The sequence below is a fragment of the Equus przewalskii genome, chromosome 6 (genome assembly GCF_037783145.1).
Source record: "Equus przewalskii isolate Varuska chromosome 6, EquPr2, whole genome shotgun sequence".
Taxonomy (NCBI): domain Eukaryota; kingdom Metazoa; phylum Chordata; class Mammalia; order Perissodactyla; family Equidae; genus Equus; species Equus przewalskii.
The window spans coordinates 62,298,529-62,324,960 of NC_091836.1; the positions used below are offsets into that span (position 1 = coordinate 62,298,529).

General features: G+C 39.2%; 1 protein-coding gene across 4 annotated transcripts in view; it reads left to right on the top strand.

Annotated features, from left to right (window-relative positions):
* The window catches only part of RAB30 (RAB30, member RAS oncogene family), an 88,652-nt gene extending 66,306 nt beyond the window's left edge, over window positions 1-22,346 (top strand). For 2 of the 4 annotated variants that reach the window (XM_008539020.2, XM_070623995.1), the window contains 3 exons: window positions 2,650-2,733; window positions 8,281-8,464; window positions 13,218-22,346. In XM_008539020.2, the coding sequence (XP_008537242.2) occupies window positions 2,650-2,733; window positions 8,281-8,464; window positions 13,218-13,468 (519 nt within the window). In that variant the 3' untranslated portion in view covers window positions 13,469-22,346. The remainder of the gene's footprint in view (window positions 1-2,649; window positions 2,734-8,280; window positions 8,465-13,217) is intronic. The other 2 variants (XM_070623996.1, XM_070623997.1) reach the window with 1 other exon arrangement.
* Window positions 22,347-26,432: the final 4,086 nt, after the last annotated feature.

Sequence of the window (26,432 nt, forward strand, 5' to 3'; positions counted from 1 at the left end):
CAAATTATACCTATTAATTTTTTTAAAACTCAAATACAAATTAAACCAGTCGAACTCCCTGTGTATGCCTTCTCCTGTCCTCCCAGAAAACGGAATGAATCATTTTCGTTTAGAACCACATGTGCTGATTTTTCTAGATCTGTTAAATGGGAATGAAATTTGCATGATCTAAGAACAATTTCTCTTTGGAGCTACCCTTTTGAGAATTATTGCCAGCGATTATATACCTGTTTTTATATAGAAATGAGTAGGAAATCATTCTGAAATTGACTTTTCTTTTGTGTTTTCCTGGAAGAATATGAATGGCATCCTTTTCAGGATTATCATGCATTTTCATAAGGTGCCAGTTGGGAAAGTTGAGAGTAGCTCCTCTCTCTAAGGCGCAGGGCAACCTGGTGCCATGGAAAGAACACTGGCCCGAGAGCCGAGACACAGGTCCTAGTCCTGGCTCTGCCCGAGGCTGATCATGTGATGAGGGAGGGGCTCCCTGCCTCTCTGCTGCACATGAGGGGCCTGGTGATCTCCAAGGCCCCTTCAAGCTCTGCCAGTCTGTGGTTCTGTGGAAAACGGGAGAGGCAGATTGGATAACACAAACAGCTTCAGGGCATGGGCACCTTTGGAAATGCCAAGGTTTTTCCCGTGATAATGAGCACGTGCTTTTTACTAAGCCTTGGCCTGGTTGAAATCAAAAGTAGCAAGCTAACAGGCATCTGGGCTCAGTCAACCACCATGGCGTTATGTTGGAAACTCCAACTGGTTTTACTTCCACTTTACGTTAGTCATCTTTTCTGCTTTTGGCAGGAGGACAAGACTGCAGAGATGTAGAGAAGTTTTCAGTCCCTGTGTCAAAAGTTGCCCTTGACCTTGTCTTATTACTGAAAGATCCCTTAGAGCTTATTCTGCCCACTACTCTCCTTTCACACATGAAAAACTCAGATGTGAGGGATGAAATGACTTGTTAGCCTCTTGTGTCATGTTAGTGGCAAGGCTAGCATTAGAACCTAGGTCTCCTGGTTTTCAGCCTGATCATTTTTATCTTCTGCATGTTCTAAGCTCTGAGACCATAGAAATCTGGCTTTTCTCTTTTAAAACAAACCTTGTTATTAGAGGTAAAAGTGCTTGTTTTTGAACACTGATTTTTACCAATAAGCACACCACCTCTTATTGTTCTCTTTTGTCTACTTTTTACCCCTCCCAGTCCCTCAACTGCCCCCAAAGTTCATATTTCATAGACAGGATTATGTTTGTTTGTTATTTAATAGACAGTTAAAATGAATTGGATTCAGCTGTTCTTGAGGCCTAAGGAGTTGGGGAACAAAATGATGGGGGAGACATTGGGGAGGATTTGTTTTATTTTTTGGCATTTGTTAGACTGAGAAACAGCTGGAGCTATAAACTTCAAGCTTGGCAGCCTTGTGTTTGAGCCAAACCAAAATAGAAGAAAATTGATTCAATATTTGTAAGTAAAGTTATGAATGTTTATATTTACATCTTTTGCAGACGTGCACTGGAACATTTTTATTGGTTTGAAGCTCAGTCTTTTAAGTTCAAATTTTAATTAAAGAACTCTCTTGCTAGGGAATGGACTTAATTAAAGATGCCCCAGTCTTAGCTGCTAGAGCTAATAGAGTCTCTTTTACTTTAATTTCTGGAAATTCTGGAATATAAGTGAAGTGGAAAGAGAAACGAGGTGAGGAGTTCGTTCTTGATAGAACTACTACCTCCAATTCCCTCCCTAAGCTTACAGGAAATATTATGTAACAGTAAATTACATTATACATGTAATTTTGCTAAAATCTTATCTTTCTAGTTCAGCTTTCGGTTTGAGGTAAAGCTGGGTTTTTGTTTTGAAATGCGTCAGCCTCAAATTTATTGAATTTGAGCCCAGAGAGGGGAACTGGTTTGCCTGAGATCACACAGAGATCCTAAGGCTACTGCCTCCTGATTTAGCACTATTTCTACTATATTTTCTCCCTGAGTGATTTTATTTTCCTTGATTATTTTCCCAGTGTCATTGACCCTGATCTCATGAAATTATGTATGTATGGTACCATTGCACTGAGGAAAATAGTTGTCACCCTCAGGGCAGAGGGAAATTCAAAAGCTTCGCTGTCTCATTCATACTTCTCGTACTGAGTGCTTATTTGTTTTTTCATATTGGCTGTCCACCCCGTGGCTGTCTATGCCCTAGCCTGATAACCAGTTTTAATCTTCCTTGATTTTGCCTCTTTTACAGCGCCTGTCTGTTTTGTCCTCGTTCTCACAGTCTTGATCTCATCCCTGTGGCTTTGTGCTCCTCGGTTGTATCCTTGTGTCTGATTTTTCTGTTTCATTCTTTGACATCAGATCCCCCTGCCCCTTCCCAGTTCTCTCCCTTCAGCTTCTCTGTCCTTCTCCCCCTTTCCCTTTCTTTCTTCTTCTTTCAAGCATTTCTCCCTCCCCTTCCTCGCTTCTCTCTCCTCCCCTCAAAACATACGTGCAAAGTTAAGTTAAACAGGGCTCCTAGGACACTAAACAGAGTTCTCTTTTCTCCTAGTTAACTCAGCCAAAAGAAGGGGCTGGCAATGGGTACTGATGGGAGACAGGGAGGAGAATGTCATTTAATTGAAAGATTGGCTTAATTGTTATTTTCCATTATTTCTTCCGTAGGGTCTTTTCCCCCCAGGTCAAGGAGCCACAATTGGAGTTGATTTTATGATTAAGACAGTGGAGATTAATGGTGAAAAAGTGAAGGTAAGATGCAAAGTGTTCAGTAAGGCTCTCATTGTGCTGTGTGAGAAGAAGTAGTATTTTCCTAACATTTATTTAATCTCCTCATTGAAACCCTTATTGAAAATGATATACTCGGCCCTGGCAGTTTATTTCCAAACAGAATTCTTCTCTTTCCTTTATGGGGGCAGGAAGAGGTTGTGGATGATGTGTTTACAGATGGGAAGACAGAGAGAGAAGGGCTCAGGCAAGTTGGTCCTGTCTCCTGTCCCATCAGAGGTGATGGAAAAAAAGGAAGAAATTTCTTTTTGGGATCATCTGAGTTGGGCCAATAAGCAGTGCTACCTCTTCTGAACAGCAGCCCCAGGAGAGAGCCTCCTGATTCCTCTGTTTGTTGTGGGTCATTCAGTTATATGAATCATTTACTAGAGTCATCCTGTCTCTCCCACCCTACCCCTATCCCTAGGAAGAGAGAAATACTAAATGAGGGGCCCAGGAGGGATCCATGATCTCTCTCTTCCCCTTTGTGGCCTCTGGATGGTTTGGTACCTGTAAGAACTATGGTATGTCCAGCAACAGGTGAAGGGAGGTAGTTTTTATCCAGGGCCTAATATGTGGCAGTCCCTCTGCTAGGTGCTTTTACATGTGCTGTCATATTTAACTTAATCCTTACTGTGAACCCTGTGAGGTAAGTGGTAAATTGTCTTCATTTTATAGGTTTCAGAGAGGTTGAGTGACTTATTTGTCCATGGCTAAACAGTTAGGAAGGTAGGCAGGATCTGAACCAGTTTACTGAGTCAGGGCACCCGCTGCCTCCCTGGGTCTCCTCTGCCGTGAGAGAAGAGAGGAATGAAGGCACAATAGGCCTGTCCCCTTGGAGCAAGGAAAGGAAGAAGGTGATGGGAAGAAATGTGAAGTGAGACTGAATCATGTGGAAGGAGGATAGAGAGACTGATCTTTGGCACGGTGGTCTACCTGCCCCTCAGAGTTTGTGAAATTCCACTCTCAGATCATTCAGAGCTGAGGCCCATGGAAAGAAGCGATGACCCTGGCATTAGCAGCACAGTGAAAACTGTGGCATCAGGGTTCCAGCTAGATTCCAACCTAAGCATCCCAAGTTTGAGTCCGCGTCATTTGTACCCTTCTCCCATGTGTACGTGTGCTCCTGCCTTCGAATGCCTTGGCAAGGGCAGAGGAGCTCCAGGTGCTTTTGCGGCATTTCATAGGCCCACAGAGAAGTGTTTAGGATGAGGCTCCTGAGTGGGGGCAGAAGCTCTCCCAGCGTCTCTTCCAGCCCTGACTCCTCAAAGTGATTCCTTACTGTAGACACATCTACACCCAAAATGATGGTGATGGAGAGCTGGGGGCCCTGGAAAACAAAAGCAGAGTGTAAAATTCACGTAAATGCCAACTGAAAAGCTCAGAAAAGTAGTGCGTTGGGGTGGGGAGAAGGAGCTAGGATGCGGGGATGGGAAGGACACAGGAGTGTGGCCCCAAGAGGTGTTGGTGGGAAGAGCCACTGGTAGCTTTCTATTGTTCCAGCAGAGTGGAAGTGATTGTCATCCCGAGGAGTGGAGTAAAGATAAATACTGGTTCAGGCATTTTACTTCCAAATGTTTGAGTTTCTCATTTATATACATGTATGTGTGGGAGTTCATTCCTTTGACCAGAAATATTAGTGCCTACCGTGTGCTAGGCACTGGGAATGAATAGATGTGGATAAGAAATGGTGGCCACTGTGAAAGAACTGGCTCGTTTTTCTTTCCTGAATCCCTGGGTGTAGGTATTATATTTATTCCATTTTCTGTGAACCATAACCTCATTTTTAAGTGCTTATTACACTCAGCTAAAATCCATTTTGTTTTTTAATAACATCTGACTCCACCATGAGACCACAGGCTCTCCAAGAGCAAGGTTTCTATCTTCCTCCTCTTGTGTTGGTACAGCTCCTGTCCCCGTCGTGGCTTTAGGCCTCTAGACCTTAATCTATGAGAAGTGAGTGTTGCTAATCTCCTAAATCCAGTCCTAATTAATTCACCTGTGGTTCTTTCTAGCCATATATGTAGATTCAAGATACAAAGTGACCCTCTTCAACCACATTAATCCAAGGGCCTCATTAACACTTGGACACATGAAGAGCAACTTCTCAGTCCTTCAGTAGAAGAGGGCAGAGCTGCTCAGGCTTCACCAAGGAAACAGTTGTCTTATTGTTGTCCTCATTCTTTAACATTTGGTGAATGCCTCTTCTTGGTGACGTTGAAGTCTTCTTGCTAGCAGTTTGCAGGCTTTCTCAGAGCCCCATAGAGGCAATGGAAAAGAGAATCCACTGGTGGTTTGTACAGGATCACCTGCCACGCGAGTGCCAGGGCAGGACTAGAACCTGGATCTCTCTCCTGACTTCTCATCACCCCCTCAGCCTCCTCTTTCCTGGAGGGTTTCTAGGATGGCTCCAGGATTGAAGGCAGGGGATGAAAGGTATTAGTAAGACGTTAGTAGCTATTAAGGCTTAGTGCCAGGTCAGTAAAGGCAAAGTTGAGGAAGAGGCCCCTCTCTTAAAGTGGTCTGTATTATGACGGGCAGAAAATAGAATTAAAACATATATAGAATTTTCTTGTATCCATTGATTTTTTTTTTTTTAGTCAATCATAAATTAATGAGTAATAAGCAAAACTCTAAGCTCAAACTACATTTTAACCTTAGGAGACTAATCATATTAGAAATAGAAGATTTGCTGGATTTCTCTCGAATCTGGTATGTATTGCATAGATAAGAAAGTCTTAAAAGTATGCACATATATTTGCTCATTTGACCATTCCTCCATCCATTTATTCGTCCATCCTCTGTTATAGTAGATGCTTTGTGCCAAGTACTGTGTTAAGTAAAACGTGTTTGCTCCCAAGGAACTTGCTATCATCTGGCTCAAACATTTTATCTATGAAACCTTCTTTAATACCCTACTAATCATCGCATAGAATTAATTCTTCCTTTGTGAGTCCATATCTTTTGTTCATTCAGTTAGCTGTCATTCAAATGTGTCCACCACGTACCCAGGTACTGTATTAGGAAGGCACTGGTGGTATAGGGTTAAATAACAGACAGCCCTTACCTCAAAGAACTGTCTAGCAAGGAGACACACTAGTAAACCAGTGATTGCAGTAGGTTATTATGATGGTATGGCAATAGAGGTGTGAGTAGTGGTGCAAAGAAGAGAGTAGATGAACAGAGTAGTGTGTGCTGGAGGTGAGAGGGTAAGAAAGACCATGGCTGTGGTATTGAGAACATAGTGACTGGCAAGAGACTAACACTAGGAGACTCTTTCTCCTGCTGGTGCCTCTTTAGTAGGATATCTTGTATTTTCTTATGGTTAGTTAACTGTGACTGTCCTCCCTATAGACTGTGAGCTCTTTGAGATCAGGGGTCGTGTTTTATTCATGTTTGTATTCTCCTTGTGCTTAGCACAACACTCTGCATATATTAATGACCTGTAAATGCTGAAAAGGAGCAAAGGAAATGCAGAAAGAATGACGAAACCAGATTGAATGATAAGGGCAGTGGAATACAGATATCCTCAAGAATCAACTATAAAGCTAGAAACAGGCAGCCTTCTATGAGAAAGCAGCACACATCTTGGCAAGGCCATACAATCACTATTCTAGAAAATATTTCAGTGATTTTCATTCTCAAAGCTGTTCTCAGGATGTGCCAGTCATGAGAACATGCTGGTTTCTAATGATTGACAGGATTCACTCCAACCACAAGTGTTTTTAGAGGCTCAGTGTGGCATTCAGACAATAGTCTGTTATTCTAAGGCACATCTTGGCAGAGGGGAACCGCGTCCCTAGGTTTGAGGCAGAGCAGAGAAATAGCTTTTGTCCCAGCAGAAGCCCTAACATCTGTATGGTGGCCTTCAGCATGCACAGACTTTCATGTGCATCATCGAAGAGCAGCTGCAGCTTCAAATCAAAGGAGAGCCTGTGTGCTGCTGTTGGTGGCAGGGACTGCCGGTCACTCATCAGTTTCAGCTAAACTGGTATGAGCAGAGGGTGACACCAACTGCCTCATCCTCTTTGGATGCAGGTGTATATTTAAATCAGTTTCCGGGGCAAAGGCAGCATGATGGCCTGGAATGAGTCCTCAGCTGGCAATAAGAAAGGCCTGGAGTCTGGGTCCCAGCCTCGTGAGCGGCCAGTGAGGAGATGGGGTTGCCTGTTAATGAAGCAGGGGGCGTAAACTTGCCTCCCTGACTGGGATGTTAAAGGGGTTAAATGAGACCATCAATAAATATTTGAATATTTACTTTTTGCCAGACACTCTACTTGGTGCCCAGGATACACCTGTGAGTAAAATGAACCCCAACTTCCTCCCTCATGAAACTTTCAGTTTAGTGAGGAAGACAGCTATTAAACAAATTAGTACAAATAAATAAATAATTCAAAGACGTCAGGCGCTGTGAGGGACAATTACAGGGTGGGTTGCAGGAGAGAATATGTGGGGGGTAGAGGATGGGGAACCTGCCCGAGTCTGAAGGTTCCAGAAGACCTTCCCTGAGGAAACGATGTTCCTTTAGTGGGGGTGAATGCACCTTGTGACATGTCAAATTTATGCAGTTAGAAGGGAAGATTATTACTATTGTTGATGTTATTTCTCAGTCCTTCTGATTCGTTCCACACAGCGATCTCTCTGGAAACAGTTCTCTTCCTGTTGGCTTCTGCTCTGTGCGGGGAAATTCAGGGAGAAGCAAGAAGTGTTCTGCCTTCGTTGTTATTAGAACCATCAGTTATTAGGTCTTAGAACTGGTAGATGACTTCAGAAAATGTGAACTTTCAGCAGGTTTCATAGTATTAATCATTTTTTGTAAAGAAACCACTGAAGCCCAAAGAGATTAAGTGACTTGCCCAAGGTCACAGGGTTTGAAAGTAGTGGAAGAAAATTATTTTCTCTGTCTGCCGTGGCATTGTTCCTATTTTCATTAACAAAGATAGTGCCTTAATATAGTCGTTTGAATTTTGAACTGGAAAAGGTAGTGAAGATGGATTTTCTCCCTCTCCAGTTGCTGACTGAAATGCCAATAATCACAAAATGACAGCTTGCGATGTATCCCGACTTTTATAATACATTGTGGTTAAGAGCATGGACTCTGGGATATACTGGCTGTGAGATGCTGAGCAAGTTAATTAATCTCTCTGTGCCTCAGTTTCCTCAAGTGATTAATGGATATAGTAATAGTACCTACCTCATAGAGTTATGAAGATTAAGTGAGTTATTACATGTAAAGTGCTTAGAATAGAACTTGGCACATGATAAATATTTGGTATGTTTTTGTGTGTGTGTGTTTTTTTTAAGAATAAAGGGGAAACTCTTAAATAATCTAACAAAGAAAAAAACAAAAAGCAAAGTAAGCCCCTCTCCTAAACGAGACACAATCAACAAATTAAAAAAACTTGAAGTGCTTTATTTTTAGGGCAGAAAAATAACCATGAAATTATTTGCTCCCATTTCTAAACTAAAGTAAGACAATGCTTGCTTTCTTTCCTGCTTCTGCAACCTGATGCTTCTCTTACGCCTTTACAGCTTCAGATCTGGGACACAGCAGGTCAAGAGAGATTTCGGTCCATTACCCAGAGTTACTACCGAAGCGCCAATGCCTTGATCCTCACCTATGACATAACCTGTGAGGAATCCTTCCGTTGCCTTCCCGAGTGGCTGCGGGAGATAGAACAATATGCTAGCAACAAGGTCATCACTGTGCTAGTGGGTAAGTAAGCACTAACGAGGAGGGAAATTGATTTATGGGCATCAGAGAATTTATAATCACACAAAGCCTTGTGCCTTGGTGCCTTCCAAGAATATAGTGTACAGCTATATAATTCATGTAGTCAATATTCAGTTCTTCTGCAACTGAAGAGAAAATGAAATAGGTCCTATCCCATGGTAATGGTTTAGAAAAGTAAAGGAGAAAATATCACTGATTGATTTTTTATCAGTGCAGGCTCTAGGGAAGAAGATGGACTGCCATGAAAGTTATGTGGGCTGCTAAACATTTTTAAAAATCTAATTATGAGATCACGGACACTGCTGGTCTAGAAGTAAATATATGTCTTAGGTTGATACAGAATTCATTATTGAAGCAATTGCTTATTGCCTAAAAAATGTACTTTGGTTTATTATTTCTCTTCTTACATTTATGCTGATTTGAGAAATTCTGATTTTCATAAAGAATGCACTAAAGGCAATTCTGCAGTTTGTTTCATCTTGGAGGGTAGAACCTCTGTTTAGTTAGAGGGAAAAGCAGAAAACAACTCATGATTTTCTATGGTGACACATACACCCATTAAAAATGGAATTGCAATGAAATGGACCAGATCCTTAAAAACACCTCTAGTGGTGATGGAAAAATGTTAATAATATATTGTTGTTAAGATGTTTTCTTCCAGGGGCCGGCCCCGTGGCTGAGTGGTTAAGTTCGTGCACTCCGCTTCAGTGGCCCAGGGTTTCACCGGTTCAGGTCCTGGGTGCAGACATGGCACTGCTCATCAACCCACGCTGAGGTGGCGTCCCACATAGCACAACCAGAGGCACTCACAACTGGAATATACAGCTATGTACTGGGGGGCTTTAGGGAGAAGAAGGGAAAAAAAAAGAAGATTGGTAACAGATGTTAGCCCAGGTGCCAATCTTTAAAAAAAAAAAAGTTCTCTCCCCAGGAAAGAACAATTGATGTATATTCTAGCAAGACCTGAATTTTAGAAATTAGGGTAGAAAAACTCAGAAACCTTGTGAAGTTACAAATTATGGTTAACAGTAAGCTAAGTAAACTTTCTTTTTTGTGTGTGAGGAAGATTGGCCCTGAGCTAACATCCATTGCCATTCTTTCTTCTTTTTGCTTGAGGAAGACTGTCCCTAGGCTAACATCTGTGGCAGTCTTCCTCTATTGTTTTATATATGGGATCCTGCCAAGCATGGCTTGATGAGCCGTGTGTAGGTCTGTGCCTGGGATCTAAACCTGTGGACCTCCAAAGTGAAGCATGTGAACTTAACCACTATGCCAGCAGGCCGGCCCCTAAGTAAACATTTTATGGTAAGCATTATAGCTAGGATATGTGTGCCAGGAATCATACAAGGAACTTTATATGTCATGATCCCTAATTTACAGTTGAGGAAACCAAAATTCAGAGAGGTGCAGTTCTTTGCTGAAGGTTGCACAGCATCTAACATTGACTCCAAATCCTGTGTTTGTTCAACTGTAATGTGCTGCTTTGTAACAAATTGCTGGACTTTTCCTTCTGGCCACTGGATTAGGTATTTGCCTCTCTCTGATCTAGTGCTCCATGCCCAGTCCTGGAAACCCTCTTGCACACTGGAGAACCTTTGCCATGAAGCATTGGAAGCCCCCACTCTGGACTTGGGCTTTCTTTCTGTTTCACAGAAAGCCCTTGAGAACTTGAGTTAAAGCATGACTCCCTGGGATTCTATCTAAGAAAGCTGAATGAAGATTTGAGGGGAGATAATTAGTCATTTCAGTGTGAAAGAGGCACTTGGCTTGTTTTTTTTTAAACTTTTTATTATGTAAAATTTCAAACATAAGCAAAAGTAGAGAAAACAGTATAATGAGCCCCTATGTACACATCTCTCAGCTTCAACAATTATCAACTCATGGCCAATCTTATTTTATCTGTTCCCCATCTATTGTCTGCCCTCCCCTTCAGATTATTTTAAAGCAAATCCTAGATGTCGTATTAATTCATCTTTCAATATTTCAGTGTATATCTCTAAAAGATAATATTTTCTTTTAAAAAAAGAACCTAACCACAATGCCATTTTCACACCTAAAAAATATTAATTCTTTAATAGCATCAAAAATTTAGACAGTGTTCAAACTGTCCTTGATTGACTCATACATTTTTAAAAATTTTGTTCAAATCAAGATCCAAATAAGATCCTTATGTTGTAATTGATTTTTATGTCCTTTAATTCTCCTTTTATCTGTAGGTTATCTCTCCATTTTTTCTCCCTTGGAATTTATTTGTTTAAAGCATTTGTTTGTCCTATAGAGTTTTCCAGTCTGAATTTTGTTATTTCACTCCTGTGGTGTCATTTGACATATTTCTCTATCACTTGTTTTTCTTGCAGATTTGTAGGTAAATCTATAGGCTGGTTAGATTCAGTTTTTGTTTGTTTTTCTTTTTTTTTTTTTTCCTCCCCAAAGTCCCCCCGGTACATAGTTGTATATTCTTCATTGTGGCTCCTTCTAGTTGTGGTATGTGGGATGCTGCCTCAGTGTGGTTTGATGAGCAGTGCCATGACCACACCCAGGATTCGAACCAACGAAACAGTGGGCCGCCTGCAGCGGAGCGCGCGAACTTAACCACTCGGCCATGGGGCCAGCCCCTGTTTGTTTCTCTTTTTAGCAAAAATACCTTATAATTGGCATTCTGAAAGATAGTTCTCATAGGACAGTCAATAAAAATTGCCTGATTTTTTCTTTTTTATTTACTACTTTTCAAAGTAATGAGTTTGTTCCCTAATGTCTTCTAAAACTATTAAAGTTTGTTTATATTTTGGATATCATTATAAATTTCAATATGTTTGATGTATTCCAGTCCCTTGCAATTATTATTATGATGCTTCAATTATTCCAGCTTTCACAGTGGAGCTTCTTCAAATGGGCTCCTGAGTCCTTTTGACATGACATGGAATCTTTGATAATGTTCTTGCTTTCTGGTGGAAGTGTTCCAGGCACACTTGTGCATTTCCTATCTCAAACCTGGAATTAGCCGTTTCTTCAAGAAGCACTGTTTCTCTTTAATGGAAAGCTGTATTTAGAGACTATAACCTAGGTGATAGGAATCCTCCTTACTAGTGGATGGGTCATTGCTTTTAGGCCTTTCAGTGGACAGAACTAGTGTGTGTGTGCGTGCAGTGAATTCTGTAGTGTCCGCAAGGGATTGTCTTACTAGGCTCTACTAAACATTTGACTCACAAGAGTACCAGAGGCCACTCTTGGCATCATGTTCACGTAGAAGGATACAGGACAGGAAACGTGGCTCAAGAGCAGGTCAGCATCAGCCATTCCTCTTCAGTGGAAGTAGTCCTCGTAGCAATCCACATAGCTGTCCAGGACCTCCCGGACAGTTCAAGTGGGACGGAAAAAGGCTCACTTCAGGCAAGTGCAGGATCTGTCCTGGCCTAGAAGCCTCAATGCTCCATAGGAGCCAATTTCCCTTGTAACAACTCCATAGTCCTAACTTTCAGGATCTCTTCAGGTGAAGAATTGCCACACTCAGGGAAGCCCAAAGTTATGGCTTTCCACTAGATATTTATAATTCATACATAAAATTCTCAGGCCAGATGGAATTTATCAATCAGGGGTCACTTTTACCATAAGCAAGGTTGCCAAGTAACACAGTTGACATATTGCCTTTGTCAGGTTTCTGGGAGAAGAGACGTAGAAAATCTTTTAAAGATAAAATACACCATGAATTATTCACACTGATATTTCCATTTATAATTCAGGACTGAAGAAATTATGCTTCACCTCATTAATCTTATATCTGTATTTCCTTTTTCCCATGCCAAAAATCACAGTCCCAGTGACACCCGCATAATTGCTCATTTGCTTTATCCCCTTATCCACATATAGCAGCCTTGGAATAACAGTACCAACACTGCCACTGACAAGATGATCACTGCAGTGGGTCAAGATTTTTTCCTTCAGTTCTTTTTGTCCTTAGGGTGTATACCACTGGCGATGCCTGGTTAAATGGCTGTATCTTAAACTCACTTAAAATAGTTCCTCTCTGTGTGGTTATGCTACTTCATGATAAACAGCCTCATTTGTTTAATTTTGCTTTCAATTTTAGGAATTGCTTTTCAAATTTAATTTCGTATTAATTGTATAATTCTAATTAATTGTATAATTATGTAAAACATTTATAAGATTCTGAAGTCACATCTATAAAACGAAGTATATTTAGAGAGGTCTAGTTTCTATTCCTGCCCATCCCCCAACCTTGTTCCTTTCATGGGTAAGCATTATCTTTAAAATTAAGATTTTGGTTTATTTTCCCATTGAAAAAATAAGCAAATAAAATGTGCGTGTGTATTTTCTTCATCCCTTTTTCGTAGATGAACAGTAGTGTATTATATACACTTTTTTCTACTTTGCTTTATTCCACTTTAATATATCCTAGTGTCTCATTCCATGGCAGCATAGAGAGATATTCCTCATTGCTTTTTACAGTGGCAAATAACTCCAAATAACTTTAGATGCACCATAGTTTATTCAGCCAACACCCCCACTGATGGACATTTGGGTTGTTTCCAGTTCTTTGCCATTACAAATGGCACTAATATTTTAAAAATAAACATTCCAGTGATCACAGTCACATTTGCTTTGCTTTACTCGCCCATCTGTCTGGTTTGACTTCAGATATGGAATTGAATTTTGATTCTTTTGAGCCTGCCAAAAGTCAAATGATGATTCCTTCTTTGATTTACTCCTGTTTTAGGCAACAAGATTGATCTGGCCGAAAGGAGAGAGGTCTCCCAGCAGAGAGCTGAAGAATTCTCAGAAGCTCAGGACATGTATTATCTGGAGACCTCAGCCAAGGAATCCGATAACGTGGAGAAACTCTTCCTTGACTTGGCGTGCCGCCTCATCAGTGAAGCCAGGCAGAACACACTTGTGAACAATGTATCCTCACCCTTACCAGGAGAAGGGAAAAGCATTAGCTATTTGACTTGTTGTAATTTCAACTAAAGGCTGAGGCAAAGAGAAACAAAAGGAATCAGCAGCTGCCCTGATGGGCCACGAATTGCTAGGGAGATGTGGCTATGACTGTGGTTCCCGCTCTCGGACCTTCTCACTCCTGTGGGCTCCTGAGCTTACAAAGCATGGCAGGCCAAGGGCCTTGTCCACAGGCCAGCATTAGCAGAACATATAATGGTTTCACCCTTTTGCAGTCTGGAGTCGGAGCAAGGAGAAAATTTGCACTAGGCGCTCCATGATCTGCAGAGCATGTTGCTTTTGTTTTTTTAAAAAAGCAAGTAAAAGCGCATTCCTGAGCACAGCCCAGGGGGAAATGTACTGTAGGGTTCCCTCCTGCACGTCAGTGGGTGCATGAAGGGGCTGTTCTTTAGGGCTTCTGGGGGCCCTGGTTTTCTTGTCTACCAGACAAACCAAAACTGGGAAGGCCAAGTCCTGTCTCTGTGGTGCATATTGACGACCCCATGGAGATTTTCAAAAGTGTTATTTCTCTTGTCCACAGGCACTTTCAAGAACTTTGGGATGTAAAAATGAAATGAAACCTTTACCCATCACCAACAGTAACAGTCATTGTTTTAATAATATATCCAAGCTCCATGACTCCTTTTGGTGCTAATGATTCCACTCTATCACAGACCAAACGTTTTAGTACATTGATGTCCTTAAATGTATTACATAGAAATAAAAAAAAAATAAGGGACGTCTATGAATCAGCACTCTTTCTCAAAGTCTCATTACTACCTTTTCTAGGGTGGGTGTGTTGGAAAAAAGAATACTTTCCTTTTATGTTCCCCTCTAAATCTCTACCACCTTCTTCTATTTTCTCATCTTTCCTGCCCTGTAAGTAAACAAAAAAGTTTGAAAAATGAAAAAACCCAATGGTCTGATGAGATTCCAATATAAAAGATTAGCTCTAAGACATTATGAGTCGTGTGAGGAAACAGACCAGATCTGACCAAAATACTGTGGATTAACGGACTGCAGTGCAGAGATCAAGCAGAGAACAGTCCTTGGTAGCAGGTCGCACCTTTTACTTCCTGGTACTATCCATCTTGGACAGACCAAGGCTTAGGCTTTTGTAGATGTTTTTAGTATGATAAGTGAGAATAGCATCAGATGAAGTCTCACGAACCATTTTTGTATCTTCAATGATAACCTTAGAAAAATTCTGCTTGTGGAAGCAGGTTGAGTAGTCGTTTGTCACCTCCTTCTTGTAGTAACGTTACTCTCAGACTCATGACCATACATTCTTTCCTGTTTCTTTTTCTTTTTCTCTCTCTCTTTCCTGGTCTCTTCCTGCTTTCCTCCTAAACTCTCTCCCTTCCTTATATGCATGTGTTGCTGCAAATCTCCAATTCAGATGGAGATGTATATGCCTTTACATAGCCAATTTTAAAACAGGACTCAAAATGGAAGACATGCTGCTGAATATGTGTTACTGTTTCTTCAGTGCCATACTTTGATACCTTCTAATTTGTTTACTGATATAAATGCAAATTGGGAAAATAATTAAACCTGTATGCTGTTCATGCTGTCAGATGTTTCTGTAGCTTGCTGCTTAGCATAACGGATGGATGAGAATTGAATTAGGAGATGATATGTAATTTCCCTGTTGCTGTAGATGGTGGCAGTCTCCACCCTGCTGTGTTGATCTTTGAAAGCTATTTAATTTTAAAGAAGTGAGTCATATAGAGACATGATCTTGATACAGCATTTCTAGCATTTCTCTAGCACATTTCAGAGTGACCAATCTCTTGCACCTGGGAATTATATGTATTGTTCAATGGACTGATACTTTAGGTTGGCCTCACTGTGTCTGTCCTGATCCTGTGGGTAAGGGAAAGATTTCCCAGAAGTTTGAATTGTTTTTATTTTAGAATCTATCTCTACAGGAGAGAAACATCGTTTTCATAAACACCAACCAAAATAATTTATAATCGTTGCCTTTCCCTCCCCTTCTTCCTCACTGAGCCAGCAACTAAAGGTATTCAGAAAACAAGTTGATCAAGGTGGGCAGAAGAACTTCTCTTTTTAAACTGTGAGGAAATGTCCTTAAGTTTGGATTTTTGCCCTAAATGAAAGATGATAAATCTAATGTTCCCAGCACATCATGGCCCAGCTTTGTCTCACGGCAGCAAGTGTGTTGAAAATAAAGCTGCTTTGTGAACATAGAGGATGGGACTTTGTTAGACTGGACAAATTTTGTCATAAAATAACAGCTTCTAGGACCACTCTTGCATTCTGAAATTCTTATTCCCAGGGCTCAGCCTTCTCTGTCTACTTTGGCCACTCTCAGAAGGGGATTAGAAGGCTCTGCCCCTGGCCCCTTTCTTCCCTGTTACTCCTCCCAGCCTTCCTGTAACTTATAGTCACCCCTCCATGGCCCATCAGTGGGGACACAGGAGAATGTAGGGCTTGCTTTCATTTTTTCCCCTTAGTTGTGCAAATTCCAGGTTAGGCCTTGTGGACACTTGTTCACTGTTGTATCTCAAGTTTGAGAACAATCCTTGACAATATCGTAGGTGCTTGATAAATGTTAGTTGAATAAACAACTTAGTGCCAAGAGGAGCTTTTCTGGTTAAAGAGAAATTTCTCAAACAGAACTTGAGAAAGGATACTAATGAAATGTGGTCATCTTAACCCAGGCCAGGACCGAAACTTGTTGGGCTTTCTACTAGTTCTTATTGTCATGGCAATATTTGCTAACGTGAGCCTTCTTAAATAAAAATGAATTCTCTTTTAGTGGTGGATGAAAAAGAGAGTTGCTTTCTCATAATTCAGTTTGACTTGATCTGACTCAAAGACTACCAGAATCCATGTCTGCTTCCATTTTTGGTATTATCTTTTTCTTCTTTTAATAAAGTTACTAAATATATGGTAATTTTTTTTTCAATTTCCAATGAAAATACATCGTATTCATGGCAAGGAGTCGGGTTTGGGAGAATCTGTGAAATCATATAGCTTACTGATATTAATGATATTTTATTATGGCTTTGTGTAGACTGTAGCCTCAAAGGATTTTGTGCTTTCTCCTTTACCTATGCAAGGCTTTTTATTGCTTTCCTATACTTTTATTAGATCTATTGAATTCTATTAACATTTAATTTTGATTATACTGGGCCATTTGTCCATTCTGTGGATTACTTAGCTTAGGCCATTGGCTTTTCTTTTTCCCTTTTTGTCATTTCGTGTTCGCATATCTTCCTGAGTAAAGTTGCAAGAAAATAACTAAAAATGAAAGTCGAAAGGATTGATTTGACAATATGTCAATTTCTGATTTAGAGTTTGGTATGGTGAAAAATACTGGCCAAAATAAGGTATTTGGATTAGGATTATTTATTTTAAGCAGTTTAGACTTGTTGGAGGGAGGAGGCAGAAGTGCATAGACGACTGGAGTCCTCTTCTTTCTTCTTCTGTCCATGAATGGATGCCTTTGGAGGACACCAGTGACTTCCAGTGTTAGAGCAATGATTTGCCTCATTTAACCTTTAAGCTATCCCATAATTCTTCCAGATCCAGCATCAAGTTTCAGTTAATGAATCATTCTGAATAAATACCAGTTGCAAGTGATTTTGAATTGGTCTTCTGACTAAAGTGAAAACTTGTTTTTTTATAAACCAAGCCACATGAATCAGGTATCACCTTATTATAATCAGAAAAAAACTTCATTTTTTTTCCCACAACCAAACCAATGGCTTTAAAGATAGACATTTTCTATTTATTAATCCTGCAAAACTGTGTATCTCAGGTCATAAAGTACTTTAGGGATCACTGTCCTATTATTCTCTGAAAGAGCTCTTCTAGAGTTTGCCATTTCTTTTTTCTAGAATTTTTTTTTTTGACTGCAACTGGTTACTTACTTTCCATGACCAAGGTCCTGACAGGTGTGTTTTAATGCAACTATAATAATACTTTTGAGAGTTACCTTGAAAATTAAAAGCAGTGAAAAAACGTGTATCTCATGCTTCAGACAAAATGTACTCCACATAAGCAGTATGGTTGAACACTAATTTTGGAATAAGAGAGGGATGTGTTTTCTTCTCTTTCTTCTTTTTGGATTTCATTTCTGGGACATGAGCCTACTCGTGTTTGGAAGGAAAGCTGCCTTCCTTACAGTCTTCACACTGGGTGTGAAGCATACTGAACTCAGAAATCATCATCCCTTCAAATAGCTAATTAATGTCGTAGTGTTAGAACGAGGGTGATGACGCTTCATCTCTGTTCCTCAGTCCATGATGTTGGCATGATAGTCATTTTTGAGAGCCATACTTTGAAACTAAAAACAAATTGAGGCATAACAAAGATGGTGAAGGAACTTAATTTAAGATGTTTGAAGAATATTTGAAGGATTATGGGACATTTAACCTGGGGAAGAGAGAGGAATATAATTAGTGCATTAGAGTAAGACTCTGGTTCAAAGGGATGGAATGAGGCCCACTGAACAGAGGCCATAAGGCCACAGATTTGGGCTCCATGTCAGGGAGAACTTTCTCAAGAAGTTGATTCACCATGGAAGGGGCTGCCTTGGGTAATAGTCTCTGTCAAGCAGAGGCTAGATAAGAACTCAGCAAAGATGATGTGCAGAGGATCCCAGCACTAAGTGGGGGTTGGACCAGATGACCTGTTAACTTAAAATTCTGTGATGCAGTACTTTGCCTTTCATAATGTGTTCCATTAAATATCTATTGACTCACAGCTAATGACTTTTCTTTTTAAAGGTTTTGCCCTTCTGCCAAAAGTGCATGTCACCCTCCAGTGAGGAGGTTGGTTGTATTTCGTTAGGCCAAGAGACAGGCTTACCATTATGCCCTTGGCTGGGATGGCTTTGTCAGTTCATTCATTGGTGACCTGTTGAAAACACAAACTGGTTCTTGAGTTAAAAATAGAAAGTAGAAGGTACATGAAATCATGGAAATTATGTATTTATCACTTAACCAAACATAGGTCATGCTGAGTTTAGTGAATTATTGGTGTCTCTTCAGGGCTTCAATAGGCCTTTTTAGCAGAGCAGAGTCTTCAGTGACAGATCCCATTAATATACTGACTAAAGATTTGCACTTCCCATCAGAGATGGGCTAGCAGGTCACTGGCATACAGCAGTCCCCAAGATCTATTTTGGAAAAATCTAAAATGACATTTGTCTGATTCCCTTGAAAAAACGTGATCTGAGAATGATTTCAAAAGAACTGAGGCCAACTCACTTCATGTAGAAAGTGACAAGACACAAGTCTGTGATTTGAAAATCCGAGATAACTATAAGCAGCATTTGCTAACAAAGCCTGTGACCCAAATGATTCCACCTGCAAAATAACTTGTATCCTTGCCAGCTGATGGCTCTTCATTGGTCTTGCATCAATATGGTAAGAAATATACTTGAGATTGGGTAAGACTTTGAATCCTTTGGATAAGAGGTCAGAGCACAAAAGCTAGCCACTTCTTCTTTAATTGACTTCCTGAGATGCATGAGTCAAAATTTTACTTTGCCACTGAGTAAAAGCAGAATTTTTGGAGATGTGTTCTAGTTCCTGATAGAATCCTTGGTGGGTGACTTTGACACTTTGATGTAGGGAGGTGTATGGCAGGGCCAACACTAGGCTGAGTATGAAGAGTTCTAGTACTGCCACGAATTAGCTGTGACTTGATGCAAAGCACAATCTCTATAGCATCAGTTTCCTCATCTATGAGATAAACTTATATTACCTGTTAGGATTATTATGAAAATTAGATGAGATAAATTGAAAGTACAGTGCTTGGTAAACAGCACTCAAATATTAGTTCTTTTCTCCTTGATTAAGAGCAGACTTTGGATGGTCTAAGTATAGATCCTTAGGACAAAACAAAGAACCCTTCTTGACTTTGAAGAAAAGAGCTCCATTTCTGAAAAGGGCCTTAAAATGAAGTCACTTATTTTATGTATCCTTCTGCCGTTGGGCATTACTGTTACCCAATAGGCTATTCACTTTCCATACTTCAGGAAAGCTATTCTCTCTCACTCTCTCTCCCAGTAGGCAATTCCAGGGTTGTAAACTCCTCATTATCAGGAAACTTAACCTTCTTACTGAAATACCTCACAGTGCAATTTAAACCTCTTTCTTCTTCATCCCATTCTCCATGGGAAGAAAAATTGGGGTTGATCCTATCTCCTTTTAAAGGGGCCATGTTTGCCATTTATTATTGCCCTTTTGCCTCATTTTTTTTTAACGACAGAAAAAGCTCATCAAAATTAACAATTATTCCCTTGGAGAATGTCAGGCTGAGTATTTATAAACTCTTAGCTTCTTATTGGTATCAGATTAAATCATAATCGTACTGTTGATTAACTCTTCAATTATACATGTATTTTTCTTCTTTAGTTGTAACATAATTGATAGCAAAGTCTGCTTCTGAAGAATTATTCTGGTTGTGTGGCTCTTGTTTCCTCCTCTTGGTAAAAATGGAGTCACAAATCCCTGTTTTGTCATCTGATTTTAGAATTTAATTTCATATATGACATTATTTGATGGACATAATTACCAACGCCCAAATTTAGCAGGATTTCTTTCCCTTTCTACTTGTGCACTGAGTTCTGAAATAAAAATCAGAGTACCAAATGCCTAATAAAGCAAAAATTCATGTACAGAATAACAAAAGATAAGATGCTGGGCTGTTTAGGATTTGTCACTAGTTGGTTGATTGGTGCACAGCTTTTTTTTAAGGTTACTCAGTTATGCCTAGATTAAATAACAATAGCAAAACTTGATAAGCCCTCTGAAAAACAGCTGCTAAACATATTGCTTTCTGGAATGTAATCTTTAGGAATAAATATTCTTGTCCTATACAATTGCAGAATGCTAGTGGAGCTTTCTTCTAAGCTATTTGATATTGATTGCCAATTGATTTATTTAAAAAAGTATTTTGTTAATCCTCTTATCCCTTTAAGGCGTGTTGGGGCTTTCATGTCTCTGTTGTAGAAAATTTGAAATGACTGGAATGCTGGCTTCTAATTTCTGCTCATTGAAGTGTCCTCTAGACATACCAGATGTTTGGAGCTCCTTTGACGGTATGTAAGGGAGCTACAGAGTGTATTTGAGCTAGTGTGTGAGTAAAGGTGCTGTTTTCAGCAAAATAACTGTTCAAAATTTTAGATAAGAAGGGGTTAAGAAGAGATTTTTGATAATCTAAAGGGAAAAAGTGTGCCCCATATATATTGTTGCACATACTTTAATGCATGACTTTTAGTATAGGGATGAAATAAAATGCAAAATACACAATTCTGGAGGTCTTCTCAGCAGCTAGTTAAAATATTTAGAGAAGCTGTTTTATGAAGACTTAGAGAATCCCTGATTTCCCTCCTTTTCCTATCTCTTTCCTTTAAAACGTGGATCTTTAACATACACGTAGTTTTAACAAACATATTAATCATATCTTATGAACTCAATTCTTAATATTTGGCTGTTGACTTTACGCATAGGCTCTCAGTAATATCTGAATACACCAGTATATAAAATCTAACCAGCAGCTTCAATACAAGCATAATACTTATTTTAAATGTTAATATACAGATATTAACAATACACTGTTGTGTCTTATGTGTTCATGTATTTTTTTTTCGCTTAATAAAAAGCCTGTTAGAAATATAAGCCCATGATGACCTGAGTGTAATTAGCTGAAAACATTCTGTAGAAAGACGATTGTATGAAAACTTCAATCAACATTTAAAAGAGGGGAGAAGAAACAGGAATCTGAACAAAATATTTTTAAAAGAAGTTGCATCTCTCTTTTTTAAATTAAGATATAATTCACACACCATACAGTTCACCTTTTTAAAGTGTACAATTCAGTGTCTTTTAGTATTTTCACAAAGTTGTGCAATCATCACCACTAACTCCAGAGCATTTTCATCCCCAAAGAAACTCTGTACTCATTAGTAGTCACCCCCCCTCCAACCCCGGCACCTGGCAACCACTAACTTACCCTCTGTCTCTATAGATTTGCCTATCCTGGACATTTCATATATATAGAATTATACAATATGTGGTCTTTCCTGTCTGGCTTTTTTCACTTAGCATAATGTTTTCAAGTTTCATGTTGTAGCATGAATCAATATATTCTTTCTATGGCTAAATAATATTCCTTGTATGTATATACCACATTTTATTTGTCCATTCATCAGTTGATGGACATTTGGGTGGTTTCCACTTTTTGGCTATTATAAATAATGCTGCTATGAATATTTGCGTACACATTTTTTGTGTGGGTATATGTTTCCACATTTCTTAAAAGTAATTAGTCTAGCAAATCAAGTCATTTGTCTTTAAGAGAACTTCTTAAAATCCTACTTAGAGGATGCAATTTATAATCTTACATCAACTGGTCAGTTAGGAGACCCCTGAATAATGGCTAACTCCCCAATATGTCCATAAAAAGTTTTCATTGAGCCTATCATTTAGACATGATAATCAATTTCATGAACACTGCTTCAATCTTGTAGAAACTGAGTTGTCGTTACGTAGAGAATTTTTAACGTCTTCTGCATCGTTTTAAAGGACAGCTACAAATCGTACTGGAGAGGAGTACTCATTCAGTTTTCTAGGATTCAAGGAAGGGACACTTTTAACATACAATTTTCTTTATATGTTGACTGTCTTTTAAAGTTTGGATTTTCCTTCATGAGAAAAGATTGTCAAATCATCAAACCACCTGACTGTTTATTGTAGCTTAAGTTTTTATTAAGAAATAATTCATACTGAGAGTAAAAGTAAAAAGAATGTATTTTGTGTGAAAAGGATGAATGTATTAATAACTTTTTATTTGTACAGAATTTTTTAAAAAGATGAATGGAAATTGCTTTCCCATGTACTTGTATATAAATAAACATTTCCTGTTGCCCACATTTGGAGGATCATATGCTATCAAAATGTGTAAAATGCAAATAAGTTTTAAGTACACTAATGTCCTTCAGCATGATGTGAAATGTGCTCTGGATTTGGGGATGGGGAGACCTTAGTTTGAATGTCGATTCTCTAACTGGCTGACCTTGGACAAATCATTTAATATCTTGTTTGTACTATGGTTTTCTCCTCTGTAATATAAGGCGCTAGAATAATCTTTAAGGCCTCCTCCAATTATAACACTAAATACGAGTACTCTGTTATATTCAGGATGTAAAAATTATATTCTAATTATTTCCAATGGTGAGAAAAATGCTTTGTCCTATGATATATTGGAAGGAATGTCACAATGAGAACGAGGAGTCATAAATTTTAGTCCCAGCTCTAAGAAGCTGTGTGACTTTGAGTTAATCATTTAATTTCAAGGCTTAATTTTCCCAACTATAGAATATGGACACTAGATTAGATTTCTTTAGGGTCCCTTCCAGCTAAAACATTATATGGTTCTATATTCTTTAGAGATATCACTCAAGATATTATTCATCATAATTAGGAATAAGACTACTTATTCATTACAAATAAGGCATTCATTCATTCACCCATTCACTTATTCACAATTTATTGAGCATATACTATAGAGCAAGTACAGGAATCTGCTTTTAGATATCCCTAGCTCCACTGCAGGAGACATAGATTTGTACCTTTTCTTGAAATTCATCCCCACTCCAATCCTTGCCTCTCACCCTCGGCCTTGGGACGTGCATTTAAGAGATGAATGTCTTGGATTAGGAGTGAGTACAGTGGGTCAGGGAGCACAGTGGAGTAAACAGGCTGACAAAGGGATCAAACCTATGACTTTAGACTCCCTGGCACAGTGTTCTTTAGTTATCTGAGCGTAGGCAATCTGTAACCTTATTTGTCATTATCATTTAGCATTTGTAAGGTACTGGGCTTCGCAAAATCACTAATTTTATGTTGTTGTCCAATGACAGCTTCTCTGCAGTTGGTATGAGACTATTTTTGCTGTTTTAGCACTTTCATTAAAGGATATATTTGCAGAAATTTCTGTTCTGAATTTACACATACTGTGGTTTTGTGTTCTATTAATATTTATTTGAACCACATGAAATTGTGTTTTTGTAGGTCAAAACCAGTCAGATACTGGCAATTTCATATGATTCTAATATGAATTTGTTAAGTCATAAGCAGCAAAGACTAGGAGACAAATACCACTAGCTGGAGGAGAAACTTTGATTCTTAAGTGTTTTTATTCAATTTGCTTTTCTTTTTTGACACTAAGGGAATTTGCACAAGTTATTTCACCTTGCACATTGGTTTTTTCCATTAGTTAAACAGGATAAATTGCGAATGAATAGAATTTTTAAATGCTTATTCATGAACAAATCATTACAGATCACTGGAAGAAAAACATAAATGTGGTTTATTCCCCAAATATCTAAATGTTTAGATCACTGTGCTGCTCATTTGGGCAATGCAATGCTTCAGATACACAATTCCTTGGCAAATTGCGAATCAGTGTTTTGAAAAACTTTGTGGATCACTATCATTAGTTGACTCAATTATTGCACGTCTGCTAACTGGCAGACTATACCTGATATATGCTTTCTGTATACCCCAAACACATCTGCAGCTGAGAGATGAAACCTGGGCTATGTTTAAACCACAATTATGTGCTTGTACTTTTGGCCAGGTGCTCACCTCTGAATATTTCAGGAACTGAAATACCTTATTTCCATCACTTGCAGGAAACCACATATTATCTATCCTACCTTAATTTTCATACCTGGAATTTATTCAGGCTTCCCAGAGAATAGTTGTATTTTCACATCTAGATAAAAATAAGCTTGAAGAAACAGGCTAGTCTTTCTGACTTTGATCTTAGAGTTTAAACCACAAGAACTAACAACTGTATATAGGGCCTAACATTCTACAAAGTTTATCGATGCTCATATTCACATTTAATCCTCGTTGGAACCTTGTGAAGTGCTTTCAGCAGCTGGAGTAGAAAGTACACCCGTTTTGTAGGAAGACAAAGATTAAGATCCTGCTGTGAGCATGAAAAGCATTCTAGGCAAAAGGAACAAAGAATACAAAGGCTTTAGGCCAAAGTGTCTGTACTACTTTGGGCAAGTGAGTTAACTTCTTTTTATCTCACTTTACTCATTATAAAATGCGAATCCCAATGCTGGCCTTCATTTATTTATGAAACACCTACTATGTGCCAAGCAGTGTCCTAGTCACTAAAACTATAGCAGTGAAAAAAATGAAAACTTACTTTCTACCCCTGCCATAGAGGAGTAGAAAATACATAGTAATGTCAGGTGGTGATAATTACTGTGGAGAAAATAAATCAGGGCAAGGGAGAGAAGCAGCAATGGTGGAGTGTCGATGTTTCAGGCAAGGCGGTCAAGGGAAGGCCTCACTGATAATGTGTCATTTGAAAACAGATCTGAAGGAGGTGAGAGGGGGAATGGTGTACACATCTTGGTGAAAAGTGTTCTAGGCAGAGGGAACAGAATATCCAAAGGCCTTAAGGCAAAAGGATTCCAGCTAAACAAAACAAATGAGTGAGGGGCAAAGGGTAGAGGAGGTTTGAGGGGCGTGGCGGCATAGATCATAGCAAGGAGGCCCTTGCAAAGACTTTGGTTTTTACTGAGTGAGAGGGCTGCCCTTAGAGGGTTTTGAGTAGTGATCTGACTTATTTTAACAGGATTACTCTGCTGCTGTGTGGAGGGGAGACTAAGAAAGGGCACAGGGAGAAGCAGGGAGACCATTTAGGGGATGGCTGCTATGATCCAGGTGAATGAAGGTGACTTGGGCCATAAGATAGGTGTGCAGATTGTGGGAAGTGCTCATATTCTGGCTATATTTTATTTAACTTTAAAAAATTGAGATATAATTGACATATAACATTATATTAGCTTCAGGATCTGAACCCTGGGCCACTGAAGCGGGGCACAGGAAGTTAATCACTACACCACTGGGCCAGCCCCTCATGGTCAATCTTGTTTCTTCTATATTCCCACTTATTTTCTCCATTCTGTTTTAATTTGAAGCAAGGCCCACATGTCACTTAGTTTTGTCTAGCAATATTTTAGTATGTATCATTAAAAGATAAGAGTTTTAAGAACAACATCATGATCAAAGCTAAAAAGTTTTAAATAATGTAATATTCTTAAACATGGATTCTGTATATATTTTAAGGATAGAGCCTCCAGGTCTTGCTCATGGTTTATATGTAGAGAAAGAGGAGTCGAGGATGACCATGAAGTTTTTGGCTTAAACAACTGGCAGTGTTATATTGACATTTGTTCACATGGAAAACACTGTAGAAGGAGTAGTTATGGCGGGTAGGGTGAACCAGGAGTTTGGTTTAGGACCTGTCGAGTTTGAGATATCCACTGGATTTTCAAATAGAGATAGTGAGCTGGCGGTTGTATGTATACGTGTGTGTGTGTGTGTGTGTGTGTGTGTGTCTGAAATTTGGGAAGAGATCAGGCTGGAGATAGAGATTTTGGAGTCAATAGCGTAGAGATCATCTTGAAAGTCGTGAAACTGTTTGGCATCACCAAGGAAGTGAGCATAAGTGGAGAAGAGGCCTGAGGACTGGACCCTGGGGCATTCCAACATTTAGTCAGGGATAAAACCAGCAGTGAAGACAGAACACATGACCAGTGAAATAGGAAGAAAACAAAGAGTGGTGATCTGTAAGCCTAGTGAAGGAAGTATTTCAAAGACGCTGTGATTCAACTGTGTCAGATGCTGGTAATCAATTAAGAAAGACGAGGACTAAGAGATAACCACAAATTTAGGAATATGAAGGTCATTGGTGATGTTGAAAGAGTTATTTTATTGGAGTGATGGGGATGAAAGAATGTCTTGCATGGGTTTAGGAAAATTAGAAGAGAGTAAATGGATGGTGGTTATAGAATAAACTCTTTTAAGGAGTTTTTGCTAATAAGGGGTATTGAGAGGAATGTGAGGCCAAAAAAGAGTTGTTTCTTTTTTTTTTTTTAAAGCAGTACATGCCACTGCTGATAGGAATAATCATGGAGTGATTCATGATA